This window comes from Panicum virgatum, chromosome 1N (genome assembly GCF_016808335.1).
Source record: "Panicum virgatum strain AP13 chromosome 1N, P.virgatum_v5, whole genome shotgun sequence".
Classification (NCBI taxonomy): domain Eukaryota; kingdom Viridiplantae; phylum Streptophyta; class Magnoliopsida; order Poales; family Poaceae; genus Panicum; species Panicum virgatum.
The window spans coordinates 9,375,600-9,402,200 of record NC_053145.1 but is presented as its reverse complement, the minus strand read 5'-3'; the positions used below and the strand labels follow the sequence as shown (position 1 = coordinate 9,402,200).

The 26,601-nt window shown below is 48.0% G+C and overlaps 1 protein-coding gene across 2 annotated transcripts; it reads right to left on the bottom strand.

The window, feature by feature from the left end:
- Nucleotides 1-2,385: 2,385 nt before the first annotated feature.
- LOC120655064 (death-inducer obliterator 1-like) lies at nt 2,386-8,520 on the bottom strand. Of its 2 annotated transcripts, none has more exons than XM_039932790.1 (5): nt 8,257-8,520; nt 4,988-7,185; nt 4,324-4,444; nt 3,789-3,848; nt 2,386-3,696 (listed from the first exon to the last, which is right to left on the bottom strand). In XM_039932790.1, the coding sequence occupies exons 2-5, from the start codon at nt 7,105-7,107 to the stop codon at nt 2,680-2,682; spliced, it is 3,318 nt and encodes a 1,105-aa protein (XP_039788724.1). In that variant the 5' UTR covers nt 7,108-7,185; nt 8,257-8,520; the 3' UTR covers nt 2,386-2,679. The 2 variants fall into 2 exon arrangements, with proteins under 2 accessions (XP_039788724.1, XP_039788723.1); XM_039932789.1 differs by having other exon boundaries at nt 2,680-3,696; nt 8,252-8,438.
- Nucleotides 8,521-26,601: the final 18,081 nt, after the last annotated feature.

The window sequence follows — 26,601 nt, the reverse complement described above, 5'->3', positions numbered from 1 at the left end:
AAAAGGAATTGGAAGGGGTGCACCATATGTTGTTTTTGCAGCTCCCAAGAGACCATCCAGCACCTGTTTTTTTAGTGTCATAGCAAAACTCAATGTGTTATGATCTTATGGATCAGGCAAAGTGAAATTATTCTTGTTATTGGTGTCTGACTAGATTTTGTGAATAAATAATATTTAAGAACAGGGAATCTCAATGGTTGTTATGCGAATGCAGAATTCGTCATATGCTAATGAGGAGGATGTTTAGTCAGGCAGTCCTTGGTATCTTCTTTTCGACACAGAGATCCCACGATCTGACCAGTATCCAGCTATAAATCACCATCAACCAAAATGACAAAACTCATAATCTTGTTTAGCCAATACACTTGCCTATCCTTAGTTCCTCTCACGTTGAAGCACCATAGGCACCAGCTGTATACGCAACATTATTAAGTTCTAGGGTAATAGTTAATGTTGACATGCTGAAAATTTAGCATCACTGCATCAGTAATCAGACTGGCTTTTACTTCCTAAAAGGGAGCGCTATTTCAGCTAAATTGAGATCAGATTGTCTTTTGCTTCCTGAAAGCAAGCTCCAAGGCAAGCTGCTGCTCAGACCGTAGCAGAAATCTTAGAAAAATGGTTCTGTGGATTCACAAAACTGAGTTTGTTCTATGTGCCGTGGTGTGGTTGTTTTGTACTCCTATCTGTATTGCGTCATGTAATGTGCTGAAAAAAACACTTGCCTTGGTTCTGTTGCAATGCATAATCTAAGCATGTTAGAGGGCTGTTAAACCACCATGGCATAAGTTTCGATGGTAATTTGTCATTTGTATCATACTGTTATGGTTACTTTTTTGCTGTTGTGGTTTCACCAATATGTTACTGCTACGGTTATGGATCATGCGAACAGTGCAGAAAAGTTTCTAGCATGCCAAAGGTTTTGATTACAGAATAAATACATGACACGTATCCGCAACTGCATAGCTGAGTGATTAAAAAGGATATGAATAGTTGAGAATGTTGAATGGATCCAACTTTCAGACTCAGTCAAAATCAAATATTTTCATCTTTAACTAATAATATCTTCAAAAATAATTACTTCTAAATATAAATATCACATGTTATGATAATTGGTTTCGTTAAGGATAAACTAATATCATTTTCAAGTTGTCAATGTTTATAATTCTTTACAATTTATAGTCAAAGTTTAAAATTTTGATTTGCCAAAAAATAAAATTTAGAAAAAGCTATATTCCGGGACAGTCGGACAGAGGGAGCAGTATTTGAGAAAAGCTTCCTAATTGAAAAGAGAGCTCTTTTAAGAATGTTTACTTATCTGAGAGAAATATCAGGGAGAATCCATCACTATCATTAGAGTCTAAAATATAACACACCGGAAAACATATATACTGTCTAGACTTTAAGCAAATTAGCAGTGAAACAAAGAGGCTTTACAGGGCTCTCAGTAATTAGAGGTATGTAATTGGCACCATTGACAGAACGACTAGAACCCCTGGATCCATCTATATTTCCATTCTGCTAAGGATCTGATGCAGCAGCCAACCGCTCGCCGCTGGAGACGGCAGCAGCTGTCGCCAGGTACTCCCGGCACCGGCGGTTGGATTCCTCCAGGCACTTGTTGGTGCGGGCCATGGAAGTTGCGGCCCGGATCTTGAGGGCGCGCCCCTTCTGCAGGATCTCGCTGATGTTCGGGGGGGTAGGCCCAGAAGTTCGCCTTGTGCACCTTCGTGCGCAGCTGCTCCTCCAACCGCCGCCCCTCGTCGTCGTCCAGGTCATCCACGGCTGCGGCTGTGGCTGCATTAGTGCATTTTCTCCCTCAAAGAACTCTTAGGTAAGCACCATACGTAAGTCTGAGGTGGTATTTAGTATTTATTTATTTTGGAACACGGGGTTTTTCAGGGCAATTTAGATTTTTTATAAAATTCGTTGTTCCAAAAGTTAATTTCAAAATGAGTTGGAGTCCACAGGGTGGATAATGTTGAGAATCCGAAGCATTATCTGGTACAGGAAAGTACCAGGACCTTTCATCTATCGCAGAACGTAGGGGTTTCGTGCGAATTCAGTGAAGATATAAACATAGCATCTATATAAAGTCTAAAAACAGCAAAACGATACTGCAGTAAGCATGTGCAAAGGTCGAAATAGCCAGACACCACCTGGTATTCGAAAAGGCAAAATACAAGGAAAGTTGCATACTGGGAGACTGCGCACTGCGTAGGTATATCGGTTGCTTAAAGGGTCAGAAGAGAAATTTCGTCATCGTAGTCCGCACCACCGCTCGCATCAACAGCAACTTCAGTCTTCAGGTAAAGTAACCCGATGGAGCCTGTGCTGGTGGCAAGGTACCGTTCGATGCGCATAAATCATTCCACAAAATGTCACTTTGAATCTTTAACAGGTTTAAAAGTTTTACTTCTGCGGAACATTATTCAAAAGTTTGTTTGCTGTGCCTACAGACGAGCACAGGCTGAAAAAGTAAGAGCAACTACTGTTCAAGACGGCGGCAGAAAGTCCTATAAGCTAACGAAAACAACCAGCAGCTTTCAGTCTAATCCAGATTACATCCTTTGCACGGGTGTGCACCACTGATACTTACATGACCAGCCAGCCAAGAAAAAAAAAGAGTATTGAGGAAAAAACACCCTACAACGGACGCTGAATTTTACACTGTTTCTACTATCTCGGCCTCCATGCCATGCCACTAACGCCACTAGCGTCGTAGCCCTGGACGCCGCCACTGCCGGGCACTACACCATACTGGGGTTGCTGTACAATGTTGGTCACCGGCGCAGGGGCGGCAGCGGCAGCACCCTGCGACGGCCACCAGGCGTTGTTTGTCTGCTGCCAGGCTTGCCCAGATTGGAGCTGCTGCTGCTGGGTCCGGAGGTAGGCATGGGGCAGCGCAGAGATGGGCACCTGAGGCTGCACTGCACCAGGGACATGGTACTGCTGCTGTTGCTGCTGGTGGTACGGGTGCATCTGCTGGACGGGAGGCGGTGGAGGCAACGGCAGTTGCTGCGGGGCGGCAGGCAGCGGCGGCTGCCTGATCGGCTGCTGGTGGGTGGCCTGGGTGGGGTTCCACTCTGGTATGTCATCGTCATCGTCGTCATCCCAGCGGTGGGCCTGAACAGATGATCTTTTACCATACTTCTGAACCAGTTCCCTCATCTGCTCTGATGGGCGAGCAGAGGGAGGCGGTACATGCGACCGGCCCTTGTAGGCATGCGCACTTACATTAGCAGCAGGGTGTGACGAGTTAACAAAATTAAATTCAGGAAGATCGTCCTCATCCCTAGCAACACCAGGGCCAAAGCCCGGAGGGACATCATCAGTTACATCTTCCTCGCGGTAGTGGCGCTGGTTCGGAAAGCCTGGTGGTGCACCATATGAGTTGAGAGGCAGGGAGGGCCGAGCAGCCGGGTTTGTAACCTGTGGTTTCCTTAGGATTGACTGCCTCCTGGAACCATCATGCCTGTGGTGGGAGGTGGGTACCCTGGGAATGTTGGGCCTTCGCCACACGACGACTCCGATGAAGGATGATCCTGACACAGCAAGGCTCTCCTGGTGCTCCTTTGGCAAGTGTCGAGAGAGTATCTCCACAGTTTTCCCATGAGGAGGGCACAGGTACAGCTCTATTCCTTCAGCAGGTTCAGCTAATCCTACTCTCTCATCTGAAATATATGCATCGATAGTCTGCACAAGAAGAAACAAATTAAGTAAATGCAGCACTCAATCTTAGATTACCAGCAGTGGTGACTGGCGAGTGGCAAAGAAAGAAAACAAACCTGCAAGATATGTTGGCGACCACTCTCCGGAGAACCCTCCTTCCAACACAGTTCAGTTATCTATCAAAAAAATTACCAAGATAGTTACATTAATGAATGGATATCCAATGGCTAACCAAAGGCACCACACATGCTTATTACAAAATCAAAATTTAATCAACACAACTGTTCACAGCTTCTAGGCCACTTAGTCAATAACTTTGGTTAATATCAGATGAAAATATATATTATGATGGCAGTTTAAGCCCCAAGGTATGGACTATGGAGGTCCTACAATCAACAGCCAAGATTATCCCACCTGCCTAGAAATTAAGTTTAAATCTTACCCTGCATCTGTAACCTAAGGCAACCCAAAGTTCATCAACAATTGTTCAATCTCAAAAAAAAACCCCTAGCACTCAAACTCTGGATATATCAGGCACTTTGCAGCATGGCAACAGTCCACATAGCCCTAAACTGCAAAGTGCAGATACTGCACATATTGAGCCTTGTCTATGAAAAAAGCAAATAGACTACACTAGGACAAAAGAATTACCATTATTGCGCGACTTCTAGATTTGGGAAGCTGTTCAACAAACTCTTGAAAAGCACTAAGTTTAACTCTCCCCTTAATCTCAACAAAGCTACGCCAATCTTTTAAGGATGGCTTTTCACCACTGAAAAGGTAAAATTTTCAAGACATGTTAGTAGCAGTCCAGATAGAATAAATATATTTACAAATTTCCAGTTTGCAGGCAATTAGCCTTCACATTAAATAGTACAAAAACATGACAAGTAACAAATTTTTAGCACGTAAGTCGTACAAAATTATATGAAAGTCAAATTTCTGAATAATTTACCAGACCACACACATCCTGCACCCATTTTAACGTTAAAACCAGTTAACATATTCTTTGACCTTGGTATATAAAAGATAATAGGGAAAACAATATTAACAATATTAAATATAAGACAAGAACTGTGAACCTTACACATGAATCAATAACAAAGCTCATATAGCATGTTATCAATAAATTTAAGAACACACTCCATCCATGCACCAAATCAAAGTGAAGAAAATAACACACAGAGACTTGCCATATGATGGCCCAAAAATGTAGACCGGAAATCCAGTAAGGTAGCCTCCATGAATTCGGATGGATATGCCATTATTAACTATGTATCATCGATTACAATATAATGTGGAGAAGAAAACATACCTTTTGAAGATGGCAACAACATTAGAGAGTGAAGACACAGTCAGTTGGATTGCACCCTCCCATATGCTCTCGCGTATCATAGGAATATTGGTTGCCTTGGTGTTAAGAACAGAATCAGAATTAGAGACATTATCACTAGCTGTTTTCGTAGCTTCATCTTTACCAGGGGAGGATTTGCTCAGCTTTCCCTCACATGGTTCAGTGAGATCAGAATTTGGAACCGCTGCATGCCCTGGTGACTCTAACTTGGGCTCACTGTTATCCTGCGCAGCTGGCTTATCAGATTCAGATGCAGACTTCTCTGGTGCAGAAGCCTTATCTTCTGTCTCTGGAAGTTCCTCAGGCTCCAAGGTAGTGTCAGGTTCCTCAGAGTCGTTGCCATCTTCTTGAGGGGTCCCAACTGAGAGATCAACAAAAGGTGGCTCAGAATCTAAGCCCTGCATGAATTCATCTAACGAAGGAATTGGCGGAAGATTTTCTGTGTCCTTCATGTCATCCAAAATAAGTTCCTGCATGAGATCTGTTTTTTCATTATCGATATATTCTAGATCACCTGACATATCATTATTGCCTGTCCCACCATCCTCATCTTGTGAACTGCTATCAGATGCTTTATCTTTTTCTTGAACACCTTCTTTACCATCTATATTTGCTTTTTCATTAGACTTGGTCTGATCTTCTACAGCTTTCGATGGAATATTAGTAAGGTTGCCCCCAAGCTCAACCACCACTGAGATACCATCTGGTTCTTCTACTTCAACTTGGAACTCTCCTTTGTGAGTTTTTCTAAGTAAACGCCTAGGATCAACCTCGGTGTTCGGAAGGACAACCATCTGTGCAAGCTCTTCAGCCTTGGCCAACCGCCACTCTGAGAGCTCCTTAGAGGCGAGTTCCTCTGCAGTCATTGAACAGAGGCGTTCAGGTGCAATATCTCCAGACAATACCCTCTCTCTTAGCTCAGGATTGTTTTTGTCTTTCAAGTTAAACAAAAGAGATCTACCCTTTTCCTTGTACTTCTTATTTACTCCACCAAACAGTTTAAACAGCTCCTCTTCAATTCTAAACGCCAAACCTTCAGCCTTTCGATTGAGTCTTTCTTTATCTATTGCTAACTCATTTTCAGACTTTATTCTTTTTGACTCAGACTCTACTAGAGATTCTGTAGCACCAGGGTCATCAGAAGTTCGCGGCCTTTTTAGATTAGATTCTGCAATAGGTTCAGAAATCCCAGCATCAAGATCAGAAACCCAACTAAGGCCGTGACCTTGCAAAAGTTCATCTGCAACCATACATTGACCCAATAATTCATCCTCTGAAGAAACAAGATTTGACTGTTGTTGCATGTCACCATTTACGCTCGCGATCATGTTTGAAACTAAATCACTGCTTAACTTCTCATCTCCCTCGCATCTCTTCGGAGCTACAGTTGGGGCTACATCTGAATTCACTGTGCTCACATCTTTAGATATGGTTGAAACTGGATCCTGCGCAGCATCTCCTTCTGCCGGTTTCAACTTGTCTGCAGACCCATCAGGTTGGATATTATCAGGGGACTGACTCTTATTCAGCTGATCAGAATCCAACCTCAGTGCTGCGACAAGTGACTCCCTAAACTTGGACCTTACAGATTCAAGTTGCTGGGGTTGGACCTTTGATGGTGGCTCCTTCTGTGCAGAACGTTTATTAGATGACTGGAATGATGGAGATTTCAGCATTTGAACCTTTGGAGAAGCAACTGTCTGTTGTGATTTCCTGCCCACAGTGGACGGCGAGGGTTGTGATCCAATCATCGCTGGCAAAGATGTTTGAATATTTAAAACTTGTTGGGGTGGCCTTAATGATACTCTACTTAGTAAAGGTTGTGCCCCCAATGGACGTGCAACCTCTGGCCTGGAAGCACCTACTTGGACTGATTGTTGACTCATGGGGACAATATAATATGAGCTAACTGGTACTGAAGCTCCCACAGAGAACATCGGCTGTGAACCCCAGTCACCAGGCAATGATGGATAAAACACAGATGCATACTCTGCTTGATTAGATTGGACATTTGAAGAGGGCACTGGTTGAGATCCCAAGTTGTTTGGCATGGATGCTTGGCCTTGCTTTGAGAACTCCATTGTGAAACCACCTTTCAAAAACTCCAGAAACTCCTCTCAAATAGAAGTATTATTTGCCGTGGCTTCAAACCCAAATATCTGAAAATGAGTCAAATTAAATAAGTAGAAGCACATTAGATCCATGAAAGGAAAATGGGCAAATACTAAGTGTTACTGTATTACAAGTGGATGCAATACTTTTGACTGCCTGAAGTGTGTAAAGTTAAGCAACTAAATGCCGCTTCCCCGCACACGCTGGGGATGAAGATGGGCTTTCCAAATTATTAAATATTAAAATTTTCTTAACTAGACTGCTAAAATATTCCAGAGAAACAAACCTTGTCCAGACACACCCTAAACAAGGAATGACTATGAAAGCACTCTTCTATACAAAAAAACACATATGACATGAACCATAAAAGATGATAGAATGGATCATTGCACTTGCTACAAAAAAAGAAGCAAACAAGCATTGCAATCTAGAAAATGGTAAACCTATTCCATGACACAATCACGATACAAAACTGAGAGATAAAGTGCCAATATGGCAGCATGTATACTACTACTACATAAAACATATCGACGACAGACATTTCGACCTATATACAATGAATAAATAGAGCAAAGTGCTCAATGTTTCAATAGCAACTGAAAATGAAACATGACTCAGTTATTTTCTTAGGATTTTGTGACATAGGACAAGCAGAATGAAGCACACGTAACGGAGTCAGGATGTATCTCTCCACAGCCTACAGTAAAAATTGCATATAGAACACATCCCAAGCAACAACAAACTCGCTGAACCTATCATGTATCCTCCCAATCGAATAATTCGAAAGCATCAACAAAGAGCATCCGAGTCACGATACCTAAACCACTCCACGCAGTGCGCATCGGTATCACGTATCAGACTGCAAAAGGGGCGCCGTAGCGCCCAGCCTATCGCTGAACATAGGCACAGGCCGAAGATGAATTTCCCGATATGGGATAGCCCTAGACCAAATCTCCCCCAAAAATTTCCCCCAAGCCCAATCACAAACACGCAACCAACGAAAAATTCCCCCGCTCCCCGCACCGAACAGCAACCTAGACCGTCACACGGAGACATACACGCAGCACCGATCGCGCGCGAGCCGGATTTCGTCTGGAAGGAGGGGCTTCTCACCGTACCTCGGGGAAGCCGTGGGGCGGTGGCGGCCCGCGGGGCGGGCCCAGCGCTCGGCGGCACCGGGCGGCGCCGAGATCGGGATCGGGGGAGGTGGGAGATTTGGGGGTTTAGGGTTAGCGATGCGAGCACCGAGCAGGCTTGGTTGGTTTATTTTTCCATTTGCTTCTGGGTGCGTGACTGCGTGTGGATGGGACGGCCGGACGGACGAGGCGGGTGTGGTCTGCGCTGCGCCTGTCTATCCTGCTGCGCGCAAACTGCGTGCGGGCACGGAATCGGAGGCGGCCAGGCGGTTTGTCCTTTTTTTGGGCCGTTACTGCGTACTATAGGCTTCGGGCGTGAGTGTTTGGGGCTTTGGGCCTTCAACTGATTGTTTCGGGCTTATGGGCCAAAACCCTACGTGACGTTTTACCATGCACTTTGGTAAAATTTTACTTTGGACAAAACGTATGATGTTGTTTTGTAGGCATACGGTGATACTTAATTGTCACGTGGATGATTGGTCGCATAATCAAGTTTATATTTATAGAACCCAATGTCTACCATTGAGGATGGAAGAATCTAAAAATTGGAAAAAGTGCGGAAGTGGTTTCGTCGAGATAAGAATTTTTTACTCTCTTCCTGGTCTTTCAACAAAAAATCTCTTCCTTGATTGAATTGATGTCATATTGCCGTGTCACCTCTCTTAGGCCATGTTTAGCAGAACTCCAAAATCGGCTCCAACACTGACTTCGGGTGGAGCCCTGCCAAACGGGTAGGCACGCAGCAGCTCCGTCCCAGGAGCAGCACGTGAAGTCGTTTTCGGCTTTCACTTGGGAGGCGAAGCCATGGGAACGTGGCTTCACGGGCTCTTTCTCGCTCTTCCCAACTCTGCCCCTCGGGCGCGGAGTGCACACGGCCACGCGGCCGACGGCCGCTGCAGGGGCGCGGCCCAACGGGGGAGAGGGTGACTGAGCCGCCGGAGAGAGATACGTGGAGGCGGCGGCCGGAGATCGGGCGGAGGAGATGCGGGTCGCCGGCGTGTGGAGGAGGAGGAGAAGGCACGGGTCGCCGCCATCGGGAAGAGGAGATGCGGGCCACCGCCGCCGGGAGGAGAGGAGGAGGAGGCGCGGGGCGCCGCCGCTTGGAGGAGGAGGAGGCGGGGCTGGGCGACAAGGGTTGAGGAAGGAGACGGGGGACGGGGGTGAGGGAGAATGGATAAGAGGAGATGAGGAAAAAAAAGAGAAGGGAAAGAAAAAGAAAGGGGGCGAGAAAAAAAGGGAAAAGAAAGAAAAGGAAAAAATATCAAAAGAGAAAAAAAGGAAATTTAGACATTTTACAATCTCAATTCAACAGGTGAAGCTGATTTGCTAAACGTTTTTCAAAACGACTCCAGCTCCACCAGAGAAGCCGCTCCACTAGAGAAGCCAGAGCTGGAGCTAGTTTTAAAGTAGCCGGAGCCCTGCCAAATGGATCCTTACTCGAAGTGGCGGAGCTCCAGCACCAGCTCCCTTTGCCACCCAAACTTTTTTTCAAAACCTCATATGATGTAGTCAATCCAAATCGAAATGCCTACCTAGTTCAGGAACAAGTGGCCATCCGGAAGCAAACTGTCCCCCACCCTATATTTTGCTTCACGCTCTGCTGGTGCTTACTCGTATGGTAGCTCATTATTAATTGAAAAATGGAACTCCAAATATAATGTTTTCAATTGGAGTAGTTAAGAGGCTTCGTATACGTTATCTAATCAGCACCAAGAGAATGGTTTAACTCGCCACCAAGATTTCACTGGAACGGTCTTAATGTGCGTGTGTGTGTTTTTTTTTTTTGAGACGGGGGCTTTGAGCCCCCTACTTTTCTGACTCCTGATCCGCTGAGGGCTTGTTTAGTTATATGGGATTTAATCAGAAGCTATTCCCATCAATGCGCATGACTGCGTGCCGTTTCATCATAGAAGGCCCACGACGGCCCATTGCCCCCGCCGCCGTCAACCTTCCTCGTCTCCGACGGTGCCTGCCGCCGGAAACGCCGCCCTGCAACCAGCATTGTCGTTGAGCTGTTGCGCCCCCGCCCCGCACTAGTCCTAGCCCACCGGTTGTAAAAGCCGACTGGCGGCGGCCGGCGGCTCCCGCCGCCTCGCCTCGCCGCCCACACAACCCGCCACCGCCGCCGGTCGACCGTACCGCCCCGCCCTCTCTTCTAAGGTCGTCGGCCACCGGAAGCCCCGGCAATCCCCCTCCCCGAATTCTAACCATCGCTGCTCGAGGTAGAAGAAGAACAAGAGCTGGAGCCCACCTGGCAGGGACATCACGCGGCTTCTGCGACTCCTCACCTCGCAGTAGTGCGCATGACTCCTAGTATTGGCGGATTTAGGGAGTGTTTGGATGGCTGCCTCACTTTGCCAGCCACAGCTTAGGCGGCCACGGATGGATGGCTAATGTTTGCTTCAGCATTCAAGTTCGGCTGCCACAACCTTTTCCAGTGAAAAAAAGACGCCAAAGCTTAGGCGGCCGTTTTCATGGCCACAGGTGCATCGCCGCCACACTTCCGTGGCATGGTATGGCCGACATTCAAACACGCCCTTAATTCGGGTTGAGAATAATAGGTACAACAAGAGATTCATGATAGGTATACTAAGAGATCGGGATTTATTCTAGGTTGAAAACTAATTACAACAAATTATACTCAATAAGATATCAGGAATTAGTTGAGTTGATAGGTGTGGAAACAATCCTGGTCTCTTGTTGAGTCTATTTTGTTGCAATTAGCTATGTTGACACCCAAAATCGGCACACTTTAGGTTTTCTGGGCAAACTGGTCAGACATATCATGTAAACCAGTTAAACCGATCTGGGTAATATTATCAAATTGCCAATTTGACTGCACCATTGCGTAGATCTCGTCGAGAAGATCGAAATGCATAAATAGAATATCCAATTTAGAGTCCGGATGAGGAAGTTATGCCTCCAGTAAAACTTGCACCAACCAGTCAGACTAGTTCAGAGGCGGTCAGACCGGTCTAAATAGGCAAATTCGAGCTACAAGTTGTATTTTGACACGAGATATGTATGAGTTTCGACTTCTAATGGGTACAGACATTCCCACTCTATAAATATAAATGGCTATGGCCGATCGAGACACACCTCCTCGCAAAAAAAAAATTGAGACACACCCAATCAAACAAAATACTATGCATCTGTTCTAAAAATTAATTTCTCTTCCAACCTACCTTGTTGTTTATCCTCTGATCTTCATAATCATAGATAGCGTTCTAGCCTTGCTGGTCAACCTATTTCCATGGACCTCCCCCTGCATGGTTGCATGCACGTCTTTCTGTTTGAAAAAACTCAAAAACGATGTACGATTAAAATGGTTGGGGTCCACTCTCAACCTAAAATGTCTTATATTTGTGGACAAATTTTGAATCATAGTCTACTAGAACGCCTTACATTTCAGGACGGAGGGAGTAGGCCACGTTGGCAACGTTCACTCCTTCACGGGATCCCTCCCGGGCGTGAGTTTCGACGATCTTTGCTAGTTTTCTCGTAAATAAACTAGTCATTCTTTGCTACGTAAGTGCATTGGTTATCTCTTTGCCGGTTTGCTCATAAACCTCACTGTCCTTCACCATGTAAGTATGATAGTTATCTCTCGAGATTACCAATTCTGATGATATTCTAGAAAATCGAGTTGATCGGTTTTCTCAACCGGTTTGATCAGCTGGTGTGTCCTCGATGCCCTTCGATTCGTTTGCGATGTATGTTGACTGAAATTAGCGTCAACAAGCTAGTTTCCGACTTGAAATGAATTCCGATCTATCCTTAGTGTACGTATACTAAATATCTTATTATTCATTATACATGGCCCAGAATAAATTCCATATAACCGAACGCAGGAGCGAGGGCCATGTCTTGATGCTACCCAAAGCGTGGGCTACTGGGCTACAACTGATGCTGCTGGGCGGAGCCACATGCTAATGCTCCCATAATTAGAATCTCTAATCAAATATAAAATTATCATATGTTGTTTCTCTAATTAGCTTCCCCCCATGGCTGCTTTGCCCCCCTCATTTGGAATTTGGTGTACAAGTTCTATGTACACAAATGAATTTTGTTCAAGCAAAGTCTGCAATGTTGTGTACGCTTCACATTTGAGTATTTCAGTATTTGACGGCGTCTGGCCAAACGTTTGTTTAAAAGAAAGTCTCGCCAAACCGCGGAGAAGGGCCTTTTCTTCATCCCTAGATTCTCCCTGGACCTGGCCGTTGACTTCAGAGTCTACCGCTGACCTCCGAGGGCAGAGGTGTCATTCGGCAGCAAGCCGAACCTAGTAGCTTTTTAAAAGGGCCGTAGCCCACCTCCGAGGCCAAGCCAGCCACCTCGAAGCGGCCCACCACGCGCGTCCAGCTTCCTCGCCTCGCCGCGCCGCCGCCTCAGGCGCAGCTCTCGCCGTCGCGGCGCGATCGCCGTGTCCAGTAGCGGCGGCGAGAGCACAGAGAGGAGGAGGAAGCGGCACGGCGCCCCGCAAAGGCGCTAGCTCGTGAGGTTTGTCCCGCGTCTCCTCCTCGCGGCGCAGTCGCCCTCTCTGCTGTGCCGGGCCCGGATAGTTCTCGCTGCTCTCAGTGCTCTGTACATGCCCCATGGGGACAACGCCCCCTTTTCCTTTCGGGTTGTGTCGGTTGGATTCTTGGTTTTTAAGTACCAAGAGCCTAGGAACAGCCGATGATCTTGACTGGTTTGGTTTTGCTGGAAAGAGATGGAGGCTCATCCGAGACAATTTTTTTTAGATAATGGAAATCACGTTCCGGCCTCCACAAACGCACACAGCTAGTATTTTGTTCTTATTATATAAAACGTCAGTCTGCGGACTAATACCAAAGAAGCAAATAAAAAAGACTACTAGAAACACAGTCTGTTATTAAACTTCCAACCAAAATTCCACTTCTTCGATCAGTAGTAGGACTGGGGTTTTACCGTCATGCTAAAATTTTCCACTTCAGTGATTAGAAGAGTTTTGCTTGGATAAATCGGTAGACATAGTGGTGCCTTCTCCATATCCCAGCACTCTGTGAAGTTTCGGTTCAAAGAATTCTTCCATCGCCAGTCGATTAATCGAAAAAGTTGCCATCTTTTTGGGAATCTAAAGCTGTTCCCCTCTGAAATCCAGCTTGGTTTCTTCGATTTGACTGGACACGGGAGCTGTGCCTGTGCGGCCAGCGGCCGTATCCTCACATGGCCGCCTCCGTCGCCTCGTCGGCGTTCTTTCCGGCGCCGGCGCCGGCGTCCAAGAACGGTACGGGCGGGTCCTCCAAGGACAGCCTGGATATGCGTGGGGTCGCCGGAAACGCGGGCTTGCTGAGGTCCTCGGCAAGGTTGCGCGCCGCCGTCCCCAAGGTGAGCGGCGGCGGCGGCAAGGCTGCGGTGGCTGACGGTGAGGACGAGGCGGCCCGCCCCTCGGCGCTGAGTGTGAGAACCGGCCAATTTTATTTTAAACGAACAATCGGTCATTATTATCTAGATGAAAGTTAACACGTGCTTGTCGGAGAGCGTGTCACATATTATCCCACATCTAGAGACACGAATAACCGACACGTCATTCATCCAAAATAATATCAAATCCGGTAGTCCCGGTATGTGCTCCAACATACGCCCAGAATCAGCATATGCACATACCGCTTATAATCGAATACATCGCCAATATTCCACAAAGAGCAATTTTACATACTTAATATTACAAGTTCAATATAGGTGGGTTTCAAACTTCACTTACAAGTCTTGGGCTCACAAAAGTCATATTAAATAGAAACATAAAGTTTATTGTATTTACATGCTCTCACGAAGCTTGATTGCGATAAAGACTTACTAAAGTAATGATGCCTTGCTCAAGGACATCATTACAGCCACCACGACCTACTCTTCTCCTCATAAAATTTCGCTTATAATGGAAATGGTTCATGTTACAACTATGAACAGTTATAGTTTATATTACTCTCTTAATCAACTAAAAGTGTTTGGGGTTGGGCAAGATTAATTAATTCTGATAGGCGATAGTGTAGAGAGCAAATGCTTATGCAATAATTACTTAACCTTAAAGTTTTTACTTGATCCATTGCATGATCCTTATATATAGTGTAGAGAGCTAATGCTTATGCAATAATTACTTAACCTTAAAGTTTTTACTTGAGCCATTGCATGATCCTTATATATGTAATCGCGTAAGTCTTGCGAGTACCTTTTGTACTCAGGTTGTGAAGCGTCCCCTCATAAGAGAAGACTTAAATGTGATACAAAACATCAGTCCCAGGAGGCTGATGCCACATTTATTACATCAGATGGTTCAAAACCGTACAAACCTTGGAGGACACTCGATACAGATGATAATAATAATTAACCAAGCTACGACATAACACCAGACCGCAAACCACATGGGGTCTAGCACGGGCTCAGAGTACTGCGACAACGGAGGCATCTCGAACAGGGCCGGTACCACAGGCAAGGTTGGGTGCAGAACGGTAACCCTACTCAGCGTCGTCTGGCACGAAGTCTGGATCTTCTTCTGTAAAAAGAGAGAGTGGGGTGAGTACAAACGTACTCAGCAAGTCCAACCACACCCACGGAGGGGGTTATATCAGAATAATATGCATAGGTAAATCAAGGATAAGGTTATGGTTTAATTTACAGAAAAAACGATATTTTATGCAGGGGTTTATTTTAACAGAAAACCTTTTTGAAAATCAGATTTTTGTAGTAACATGGGGCTCAAGTTTTAATCTGCTACCGGACTCCCCGTCCGTCGTAGCACATGGCACAACTGCCGGACACAATTCCAAAACAACTCACGCTAGCCCATCCCAAGAAACACTAGTTATGTGACCACACCGTAACTCGCCCAATACCGTGGGCACGGCTATTCGAATAGTTTCTTAACTCTACAGAGGTGTGCAACTTTACCCACAAGTAGGATACCACAACTCGAACACCATCGTGTCGGTGTAGATCCCAACATAGCCATTACCCACCATAGCTAAGCCTGACTAGCCATCACGGGATGCACCAAGGGGTCATCGACCGTTCACTTAGGTATAACCGGGCATAAGTCACTCGGGGCTTATCCCTTTTCCTTAGTCACCCGTTGCTCTCAGCTCTCCTAATGGCTACCACACCAACTAGTAGGATTTATGCTACGCCGTTGCCCATTCAACGGTCGAGTGGTTTGCACGAAAGTAGAGTTAGGTGAGATGACACACCAACTCGGTCCTTAGACACGACAAGATGGATATCTCCCTCCTTGCTCTGCCACACAGGCACAAGCACACCAATCGGCAAATCACACAGAAATGCCATCCATTCCGTCTACACTCCTCTTTTGAAAATCCACAATTTATCCCTTCCCACACACACGCATTTTCTTTATAAAGTAAATCATATTATGAGTAAAGTCCTAAGCGTTCTAATATCGATTAACGTCCAAGCAAAATCAGACATTAATCTAGGTGGTCAAGGAATGGTCATCACAAATCAAGGGGTGGCTATCCAACCGTGTTTTCGTGCAAGCAAAACATATGCAATTTTATAAAGCAGGCCATTGGGTTGTGTTTATAAAAACTAGGACAGAAACATGCATCAAAGGATGGGATTGAACTTGCCGTCTTCAAATCCTTCTGGGATGTCCTGTCCTTCGGGCTCGGGGTCGTGGAACGGGTCCTCGTTCTCCTACTCACAGTACTGCTCGTTGACGGGCTCTCCTTCGTTTACTCCGTGGTCTACAGCACACACAAACAAGCATCCAATCAATACAAAGATCTATCGTTGAGCTCGGATCAGGACACATAAAATATGGAGATAAAAGTGGCATTTTTGAGTGGTTTCTTAATGGTAAGGCCAAAACTTGGTTAAGTGAGGCGTGGTAAAGTTCCGGGTTGATTCAGGGTCGTTTGGTACATGAAATGATAGATTTAGTAAAGGTTCGGGATCGGATAAAGGGTCAGGGGCCTAGTTGTAATTATTCTCGGGGAAGGTAGGGGCCTGATTGTAATTTTTGGAAACATCTAGGTTATTCTGGGAAGAGATAGGGGTCTTTCTGGGATTAATTTATAGGGTGGAGGGACTATTCCTTTAATAGAACAAAAGGGAAGGTTTTCTTTGCAAAAAAATCAAAGAGGGGGGGGGGGTGCTCTTAACTAAATAGACAGAAAAGGAGGGGGCTGGGGACAAAGTCGCCCCCTTTCTTCCTCCTCTCGCCAGAAACAGAGGAGGGCCGGGGAAGGGGGGCGGCGCTCCTTGCGCCGGCGGCCCGGGGCGCGGGAGTGGTCGAGGAGGAGGGAAAAGGGAGAGGGGAATGAGGGGGTTTGATTCCCCACCTCGGCTCGGACTGGGGTGGAGTGAGGGGGCGGCTCCGCGAAGATCGACGGCGGTGGTGGCGGTGTGTGTGTGGCGGCGGTGCTGCAGGACCGAGGGAGGAGCTGGGAGCGGCGGTGGGGATGGCTGCGGAGCTCGGGGGCCCTTTTATAGCTGATGTAGGTTGGTTGGGGGGGCCGTGGCCGGTGGCCGCGGCGTGGTCACCCGGCGAGCTCCGCGGGCTCCATTAATGGCGATTGGCGGCTTGATTCGCGGCGTACAGTGGCGACAAGACCGCTCGGCAGCGGCGAGCGGCGCGCCGGCCACTGTGGCACGTGGGGTGGGCCGGGCACCTGTGCGTGTCGCCAAGCGGCGTGAGCGGCGAGGCGGCGGCCTGGTGGTGGCGCAAGCGGCGAGCGGTGCGGCGGCTGGCCCGGCCGCGTGGAGCACGCGTGGTATGGGCGTGCGCGTGAACGGAGAGCGGCCGAGCGGGGCGTGTCGCGGCGCGCGCGGGCGGCAGCGTGGCGTGGCGCGCCGGGGCTCGGTGCGCGCGAGCAAGTCTGGCAGCGCTCGCGTGGCGGGGCAGGCGAACTGGGCCGAGGCGCGTGCGGTGGCGGGCTGAGCAGCGAGCGGCGCGGCGGTGCACGTGGGCACGCACACGGGCGGAGCCGTGGTCAGAGCAGAGCGTCAGCGGCGGGTTTGGCGCGGCTCGGGCGCGGCGAGCGCTTGGCCCAGGGACGGCTCGGCACGGCGCGGTGCACGGCCGGGGAGGCGTGCGCGGGAGGGGGCGGTCGGGAGCGGGGTGCTCGGAGCGGGAGGCGGCCCGGGGCAGGCGCGACGGGGAAGGAAGAGAGGAAAGAGAGAAGGAAGGGAGGAAAAGAAAGAAAAAGGAAAAAAAAGGTGAAGGAAAAAGGAAAAGAAAATAGGAAAAAGAAATGAATAAAAAGAAAATGGGGAGAAAGGGAAGGAGAGAAAGGAAAAGGAGGGGGGCGGTGCGCGCCAGCGGCGACGGCGGCCGCGGTCGGCCACGCGTGGCGTGCGGGCCGTGGGAGGTGGGGCACGCGGTCGGAGGGGAGAGAGGAAAAAGGAGAGGGGAAAGAGGGGGCGGATTCGCGGCGGCCACGTCGCGTTGGATGGGACGTGCATTAAAATCGGGTGTCGGTCAAAAGAAAATTCTGGGGCTCGGGTTCAGGGTTTAAGGGGGGTAGTCGAGCTCAACGACGAAAATCAAATTTAGCGCAAGATTTATTTTAGTAGATTTTCGGGATGTTACAAACCTACCCCACTTAAAATGAATCTCGTCCTCGAGATTCGGCTGGTTCCTAAAGAGATGGGGAAATTCCTTCTTCAGAGCGTCTTCGCGTTCCCCCGTCGCTTCTTCTACTCCGTGTCTGCTCCATTGGACTCTGCATATTCGTACTTCAGAGTTTCTGGTCCTCCTGGTGACAGTGTCGAGAATCTTGACCGGTACTTCTTAATACCGTAGGTCTGGCTGTAGATCTATCATTTCTACTGGCACATGTTCTGCCTCTGGTCTCCTCAAACATCTTCTTAGGTGCGAGACGTGAAATACTGGATGTATATCTAACATTTCTTCTGGTAGCTCCAAACGGTATGCTACTGCTCCGACTTTCTTCAGAACTTGGTATGGTCCAATATACCGAGGGGCTAATTTCCCTTGTACCTGAAATCTTCAGGTTCCTCGAATGGGTGATACTTTGAGATACACGAAATCCCCCGGTTTGAAACAAATTTCCCGTCTTTTCTTGTCAGCATAGCTCTTCTGTCGGGACTGTGCTGCTTTCAGCTTCCCTCTAATCTCGGCTACTCTTTCTTCTGCTTCTTTTGTGAGTGCGGGCCCGACTAGGGCACGTTCTCCAACTTCTGACCACATCAGAGGGGTCCTGCATTTTCTTCCGTAAAGAGCTTCGAATGGCGACATGCCCAAGCTTGCTTGATACCCGTTGTTGTATGAGAACTCGGCATAGGGTAAACTCTGCTCCCAATCTTTGCCATAAGTGAGGACACATGCTCTCAACATATCCTCCAAAATCTGATTCACCCTTTCTGTCTGACCATCAGTCTGCGGGTGATAAGCGGAACTAAAGTCTAGCTTGGTGCCCATGGCTTTATGCAAACTCTTCCAAAATCTTGAGGTGAACTGGGTCCCTCTATCTGAAACAATTCGACTGGGCACACCATGCAATTTCACTATATTTTCCACATAGAGTTTGGCTAGCTTCTCTCCGCCATAGTTGGTCCGTACGGGTATGAAGTGAGCTGATTTAGTAAGTCGGTCCACTATTACCCATATGGAATCGTGTCCTTTCTGGGTTCTGGGCAAGCCTACTACAAAATCCATCCCTATTTCGTCCCATTTCCAAACCGGGATGGGTAGGGGTTGCAGCAATCCTGCTGGCTTTTGGTGTTCAGCTTTGATCCTTTGACAAGTATCGCACCGGGCGACAAATCGTGCAATATCTGCCTTCATCCCGTTCCACCAATATTTCTGTCTTAAGTCCATATACATTTTGGTGGATCCTGGGTGAATGGAGTAGGCCGAGTCGTGGGCTTCATCCATGATTATTTGCCTGAAATCTCCCTTCTGGGGCACACAGATTCTATCTTTAAACCACAATGTTCCCCTATCATCCACTCTAAAGTCCGGTGCCTTATTTTCTCCGGTTTGCCTCCGGATTTCCATCAGTCCCTTGTCCGATCTTTGGGCTTTCCTGATTCTTTCTTCTAGAGTGGATTGAACGTTCAGCACTTGGCTGGAGCCTTGAGGGACAATATGCACATTTAATCGTGCCATTTCCTCTCATAAATGGTCATTCTTGGGCCCGTAGGATTTCCGACTTAGGGCATCGGCTACTACATTTGCTTTACCTGGGTGATAATGAATTTCCAAATTATAATCTTTGACTAATTCCAGCCATCTTCTTTGTCTCAAGTTCAAGTCTGGCTGGGTGAAGATATACTTCAGACTTTTATGGTCGGTAAAGATTTCGCACTTATTTCCAATCAAATAATGCCTCCAGATCTTAAGTGCGTGCACTACGGCTGCAAGCTCCAAATCATGGGTCGGGTAGTTTTGCTCATGAGTCCTGAGCTGACGAGAAGCATATGCAACGACTTTCCCATCTTGCATTAGTACACAACCCAATCCGTGTCGGGACGCATCACAATAGATGACAAAATCCCGATGAATATCCGGCAGGGTTAGCACTGGGGCTGTCGTCAATTTCTGCTTCAACTCCTGGAAGCTCCTTTCACACGACTCCGTCCAGGTGAACTTCTTCTCTTTCTTGAGCAGCTCTGTCATGGGTCGGGCTATCTTAGAAAATCCCTCAATGAATCTCCGATAATACCCAGCTAATCCGAGGAAACTCCTGATCTCACTGACATTGGTTGGTTGCTGCCAGTTGGAGACTGCTTTGACCTTCTCGGGATCCACTGCCACTCCTTCCGCTGTCAGAATATGACCAAGGAAAGCTACTTTCTCCAGCCAGAACTCACACTTGCTGAATTTGGCGTATAGCCTATGCACTCTCAGCTTTTCCAAAACTACCCTCAGGTGCTGCTCGTGCTCCTGAATACTCTTCGAGTAGATAAGTATGTCGTCAATGAAGACTACGACAAACTTATCTAACTCGTCCATAAACACTTTGTTCATGAGATTCATAAAATAGGTAGGTGCATTTGTCAGTCCAAAAGACATCACCGTAAACTCAAACTGTCCGTATCGGGTGACAAAAGCTGTCTTCGGGATGTCGCTCTCCCTAATTTTGAGCTAAAAATATCCGGACCTTAGGTCAATCTTGGAAAAGTACCTGGCTCCTTTTAACTGGTCAAAAAGATCATCGATCCTGGGGAGGGGGTACTTGTTCTTGATAGTGACTTCATTTAGTGCCCGGTAATCCACACATAACCTCAAACTTCCGTCCTTCTTCTTGACGAATAGAACCGGGGCTCCCCAAGGTGACGAACTTGGCCTGATGAAACCAATTCGTTGTAGTTCCTCTAGTTGTTTCTTTAATTCCGCCAACTCAGAGGCTGCCATCCTATAAGGTCTCTTGGCTATAGGGGCAGTTCCAGGGACAAGATCAATAACAAACTCTACATCCCTATCTGGTGGCATACCAGGAAGTTCTTCCGGGAAGACATCCGGATACTCGTTCACTACTGGGACTTCTTCCAAGGACTTGGCTTCCATGCTGAATACCATCGGGTTCGCTCCACTTTTCTGGGTGTGACAGGTCACTCGAACCCCCTCTGGGTTTGTTAGATGAACTATCTTGTCCGTACAACCTATGAGGCCATTGTGTTTGCTCAGCCAATCCATTCCAAGGATCACATCTATCCCTTCTGACTTAAGTACTACTAGATCTGCTAGAAACTCTACCCCACTTAAATTAATCCTCACCCGTAGACAACCCAGTTGACACTTGATGTCTCCTCCGGGCGTCCGGGTTAGTAGGGGTGTTTTTAGTAGTACTGTAGGTATTTTATGTTTCTCCACAAAACTCGAGGATATAAATGAGTGTGATGCTCCAGAATCAAACAGTACTGTTGCAAGAGTTGAGCTGACTAGGTACTCACCGAGTACTACGCCCTGAGCTCCTTGAGCTTCCTGCGCGTCGATGTGGTTGACACGGGCTCGTCCAAAAGACTGCTGGGATTGCCTCTGCTGATTGTTGTTGTTGTTGCTGTTGCCGCGGAGGGGCACTCGGTTGGCACCGGTCAGCACTGGCTTGGGTCCGTTCACTGTGTTGGAGAAAGCTGACATAGCTGGCTTGTTTTTGGCATAAGGGCAGTCGGCGATGAAATGCCCTGTCTCTCGGTAGTTGAAGCAGGCCCTCACATTGCTGTTGTTGTTATTGGTGACCTGGCTTGCATTACTCTGAGGGGCCCTCATGGTGTTCTGGCTTCTGAGCTGGGTGTTAGGGGCCCGTGGTCCTGTTGCTTGCGACTGAGTTCTGTACTGCATTGGGGCTTGGGACCTTGGTGCATTGTAGCTGAAGCTTCTGGCCTTCTGGGAACGATCCTGCTGGCGGGCCTTGCTCTCCAGGAACTTGCGCTTGTTATCCTTTCTTTCATCACTCTTGGCCTTCTCAGTGAGGATTGCTTTGTTCATCAAGGTGTTGAAGTCAGGATAAATCTGAGGGGTGAGCAGGGTCCTGAGTTCTGGGTTTAGTCCCTTCTTGAACATATCCTGCTTCTTCTCGTCGTCGTTCACTTCTTCTGGTGCATAGCGGGCCAGTTCCATAAACTGATGGGTATACTCTTCCACCGACATATTCCCCTGCTGAAGTGCGCGGAATTCATCTGCCTTGCGCTTCATGGTGGCCGAGGGGATGTGATAACAGCGGAACTCCCTCACGAATTCATTCCAGGTGATGGTGGTGGCATCTCTGGCAGCAGCACAGTAATTTTCCCACCAGGCTAAGGCAGTCCCGGTGAGTTGATGTGCTGCTAGGAGGACTTTATCTCGATCCTGGCACCCAAACAGCTCGAGCTTCCTCTGGATCACGCGGAGCCAATCATCTGCATCCAAGGGGTTGCTGGATCCGGCAAAAGTAGGTGGCTTGGCCCTCAGAAAAGCTGTAAGCTTGTCATTGAAGGTCTGCTCTCGTGGCTGCCTGACCACTAGAGCATTGGCCAGTGTCTCCAGTATGAGAGTCTGGTTATGGATTATTTGTGCCAGGTCCATGAAGGGGGGTGGTGGTGGTGGTGGCAGCTGTGCATCATGATTTTCTCCTCTGCCTTGACTCACTTCTTGCTCTTCCTGAGGATGGTTTTGCCCGTTAGGACGCACTCCTGCATCAGCAGCTGCAGGGTCCCTGACACGGGAGGCCCTCGTAACGCTTCGGGAAACCATTTGTAGAACAGGTGGGTTGGGACTAAGATTAGGTGATGTTTAAGTTGTTTAATACGTAAAACAAGGCAGAATCAACCTTCCGCCGAAAAAACACACAACAACAAACACACAACAAGGCAGACAAGCAACTTTTACTAGAACGAGGCAGGGTACAACACGGGGACACGACTAGAACGCGTACTACACGTCCGGGTACAAGTTTAGACTTAGGGATACAACTTAAACCGAAAGGGCTAGAAGGGTACAACAATAGGGTAGGGTCGGGCATTCTACTCGCGGGGTGAGTCTTCTCTTGGGGCGGGGTGTACGAGTAGTCCTTGCTCGCCGTCCTCTAAGTTCCCGTTCTCTTGGGGTTGCGCAACAGCTTCTCCTTCTTCGACAGCAGTAGACCCTTCGGGGTTCTCGGGTGGTGCTTGAGGGCTTCCAAAGAGCGTTCCCCATCCTATGACGGGCGTCCCGAGTAGAACATGGTCTTCTCCGATGGCCGGAACTGGTGTCCCACTCCTAGTCCATTCTTGCATGCGCCGGTCTCGGGCTTGTTTGAGGCTCTCCTGTGCAACTGCTTCACTGCTGATCACGGCTGCGGCTCTTGCCTCGGCTTGGGCTGCTCGGACCTGTTGGAGCCTCACCGCGAGCTTAGCTTGCTCGGCACGATGGGTCTGCTCCCTCAGCAGGTGGGCTTGTTCATCGAAGAGCTGATCCAAAGCGGCTAAGTAGTTAGCCACTTGATATAGAGGGTCCTCTTCATGGCGGCGCCGTTCCAGGCTTCTCATACGAGCTTCCCAAACAGGGGTTCTGATGGCCGGCGGGAAGAACCTCATTGGTGTGGGTGCTAGGTGTTCTTCCAAAATCCGGCACAGGTAGCGGAGTGTCTTTCTGATAGCCAAGGGATAGGTATCTTGGTGCCTAAATCCCGTAGCGGTCACCCGCCATGACTGGATGTCGGGGTAGCGATCACTTCTGGCGATGACTAGGATCATCCTGCAGCGGAGGGTACCATGGTGCTCGTACTCTCTGCTGTAGTACCTTGGGCGTTCCGTGACGCCAAGGCTCTCCAGGGCGTTGATCAACAGGCTGGGGAAGCCAGGCGCAGCTTGGCAGTCGCCCTGGGTCCATCCTTCCTCAGCCATCTGAAAACATAGATAGGGTGAAGATCTTGCACGATTATTTGAAGTACAAATAGGGGTAGATGATTTTTATTTAAGGCATCATGGTGGGGTACAAACTTCATGGGTACATGATTATTAGAGCAAAGGTTCTAGCTTAGAGACTACTCCTATCATGGGGATTCTTCCTCAATCTTAAGGGAGCGCTTCTTCAGTGGAAGATACTGATCCGCCATGTCATCCTCGGTCTGAGTTCCTTTATCCCAGTGGGTCTCTTCGGGTTCTTCTTCTTCAGTCTGAGTGCCAACGTCCCAATGGGTTTCCATGGGTTCCTCTTCTTCGGTCTAGATGCCTACATCCCATTGAGCCTCTTCGGGTTCTTCTTCTTCGTCTTCCTCTATCCATCCACCTATTTCCCAGCGAGCCTCGTACCTCTGCATCCGAGCTTGGAGAGCGGCTAGCGAATTCTCGGCACGCGTGGCCCTTGCCCGCTGCTCTTCCAGTTCTGCCTCTTTCTCATCCATTTGGACTTGGAGGGCGGCTAGGGAATACTCGGCGTGTACGGTCCTTGTCCGTTGTTCATCCAGCTCCTGGGTTGCCTTCTCTGCTCTATGGACTTGTTGCTTTAGCTGTGCTGCTTGCTCGTGGTAGAGCTCATCCAGGCCGGTGAGGTAGATGGACAGGTGAGATACAGTGTCTTCCAGGTCTTCTTCTTCCCTTCCGAGTCCTCTCATCCGGGCGACCCAGGTGCGTCCTCTTCCTTCAGTTGGCGGGAAGAATCCCATAAGAGTCCGCTGAAGGTGATGTTTGTAGATTACTCGGAGTCGACGCAGGGCTTTACGGGCGGCTTTCCGATAGATATCTGGGAAACGAAATCCCGTGGTGGAGATGAACCAAGGGTCCACATCAGGGTAGCGGGTGCTTCTTGCTATGAAGATCATCAGGTCACACCGAAGAGTGCTCTTGGAGTCGTACTCTCGATAGAGAAACTCGGGTGGATCCACAACTCCGATGCGTTCCAGGCTGAGTATCAACAACTTAGGAAGGCCGGGCTCTGCGAAATAGATTCCGCCGATCCATCCATTGTCAGCCATCTGGAACAGGGCAAGAACCAAAGGTAAGTGTTCGTGTGAGGAAAGGATTAATGATAGAAAAGTCCTAAGGTAAAAGGTCCTGAAAACGGGTTTCGCTCCTAGGGTCACGTCCTACGGCCAACCTACGGCTCTGATACCACCTGAAGCGTCCCCTCATAAGAGAAGACTTAAATGTGATACAAAACATCAGTCCCAGGAGGCTGATGCCACATTTATTACATCAGATGGTTCAAAACCGTACAAACCTTGGAGGACACTCGATACAGATGATAATAATAATTAACCAAGCTACGACATAACACCAGACCGCAAACCACATGGGGTCTAGCACGGGCTCAGAGTACTGCGACAACGGAGGCATCTCGAACAGGGCCGGTACCACAGGCAAGGTTGGGTGCAGAACGGTAACCCTACTCAGCGTCGTCTGGCACGAAGTCTGGATCTTCTTTTGTAAAAAGAGAGAGTGGGGTGAGTACAAACGTACTCAGCAAGTCCAACCACACCCACGGAGGGGGTTATATCAGAATAATATGCATAGGTAAATCAAGGATAAGGTTATGGTTTAATTTACAGAAAAAATGATATTTTATGCAGGGGTTTATTTTAACAGAAAACCTTTTTGAAAATCAGATTTTTGTAGTAACACGGGGCTCAAGTTTTAATCTGCTACCGGACTCCCCGTCCGTCGTAGCACACGGCACAACTGCCGGACACAATTCCAAAACAACTCACGCTAGCCCATCCCAAGAAACACTAGTTATGTGACCACACCGTAACTCGCCCAATACCGTGGGCACGGCTATTCGAATAGTTTCTTAACTCTACAGAGGTGTGCAACTTTACCCACAAGTAGGATACCACAACTCGAACACCATCGTGTCGGTGTAGATCCCAACATAGCCATTACTCACCATAGCTAAGCCTGACTAGCCATCACGGGATGCACCAAGGGGTCATCGACCGTTCACTTAGGTATAACCGGGCATAAGTCACTCGGGGCTTATCCCTTTTCCTTAGTCACCCGTTGCTCTCAGCTCTCCTAATGGCTACCACACCAACTAGTGGGATTTATGCTACGCCGTTGCCCATTCAACGGTCGAGTGGTTTGCACAAAAGTAGAGTTAGGTGAGATGACACACCAACTCGGTCCTTAGACACGACAAGATGGATATCTCCCTCCTTGCTCTGCCACACAGGCACAAGCACACCAATCGGCAAATCACACAGAAATGCCGTCCATCCCGTCTATACTCCTCTTTTGAAAATCCACAATTTATCCCTTCCCACACACACGCATTTTCTTTATAAAGTAAATCATATTATGAGTAAAGTCCTAAGCGTTCTAATATCGATTAACGTCCAAGCAAAATCAGACATTAATCTAGGTGGTCAAGGAATGGTCATCACAAATCAAGGGGTGGCTATCCAACCGTGTTTTCGTGCAAGCAAAACATATGCAATTTTATAAAGCAGGCCATTGGGTTGTGTTTATAAAAACTAGGACAGAAACATGCATCAAAGGATGGGATTGAACTTGCTGTCTTCAAATCCTTCTGGGATGTCCTGTCCTTCGGGCTCGGGGTCGTGGAACGGGTCCTCGTTCTCCTGCTCACAGTACTGCTCGTTGACGGGCTCTCCTTCGTTTACTCCGTGGTCTACAGCACACACAAACAAGCATCCAATCAATACAAAGATCTATCGTTGAGCTCGGATCAGGACACATAAAATATGGAGATAAAAGTGGCATTTTTGAGTGGTTTCTTAATGGTAAGGCCAAAACTTGGTTAAGTGAGGCGTGGTAAAGTTCCGGGTTGATTCAGGGTCGTTTGGTACATGAAATGATAGATTTAGTAAAGGTTCGGGATCGGATAAAGGGTCAGGGGCCTAGTTGTAATTATTCTCGGGAAGGTAGGGGCCTGATTGTAATTTTTGGAAACATCTAGGTTATTCTGGG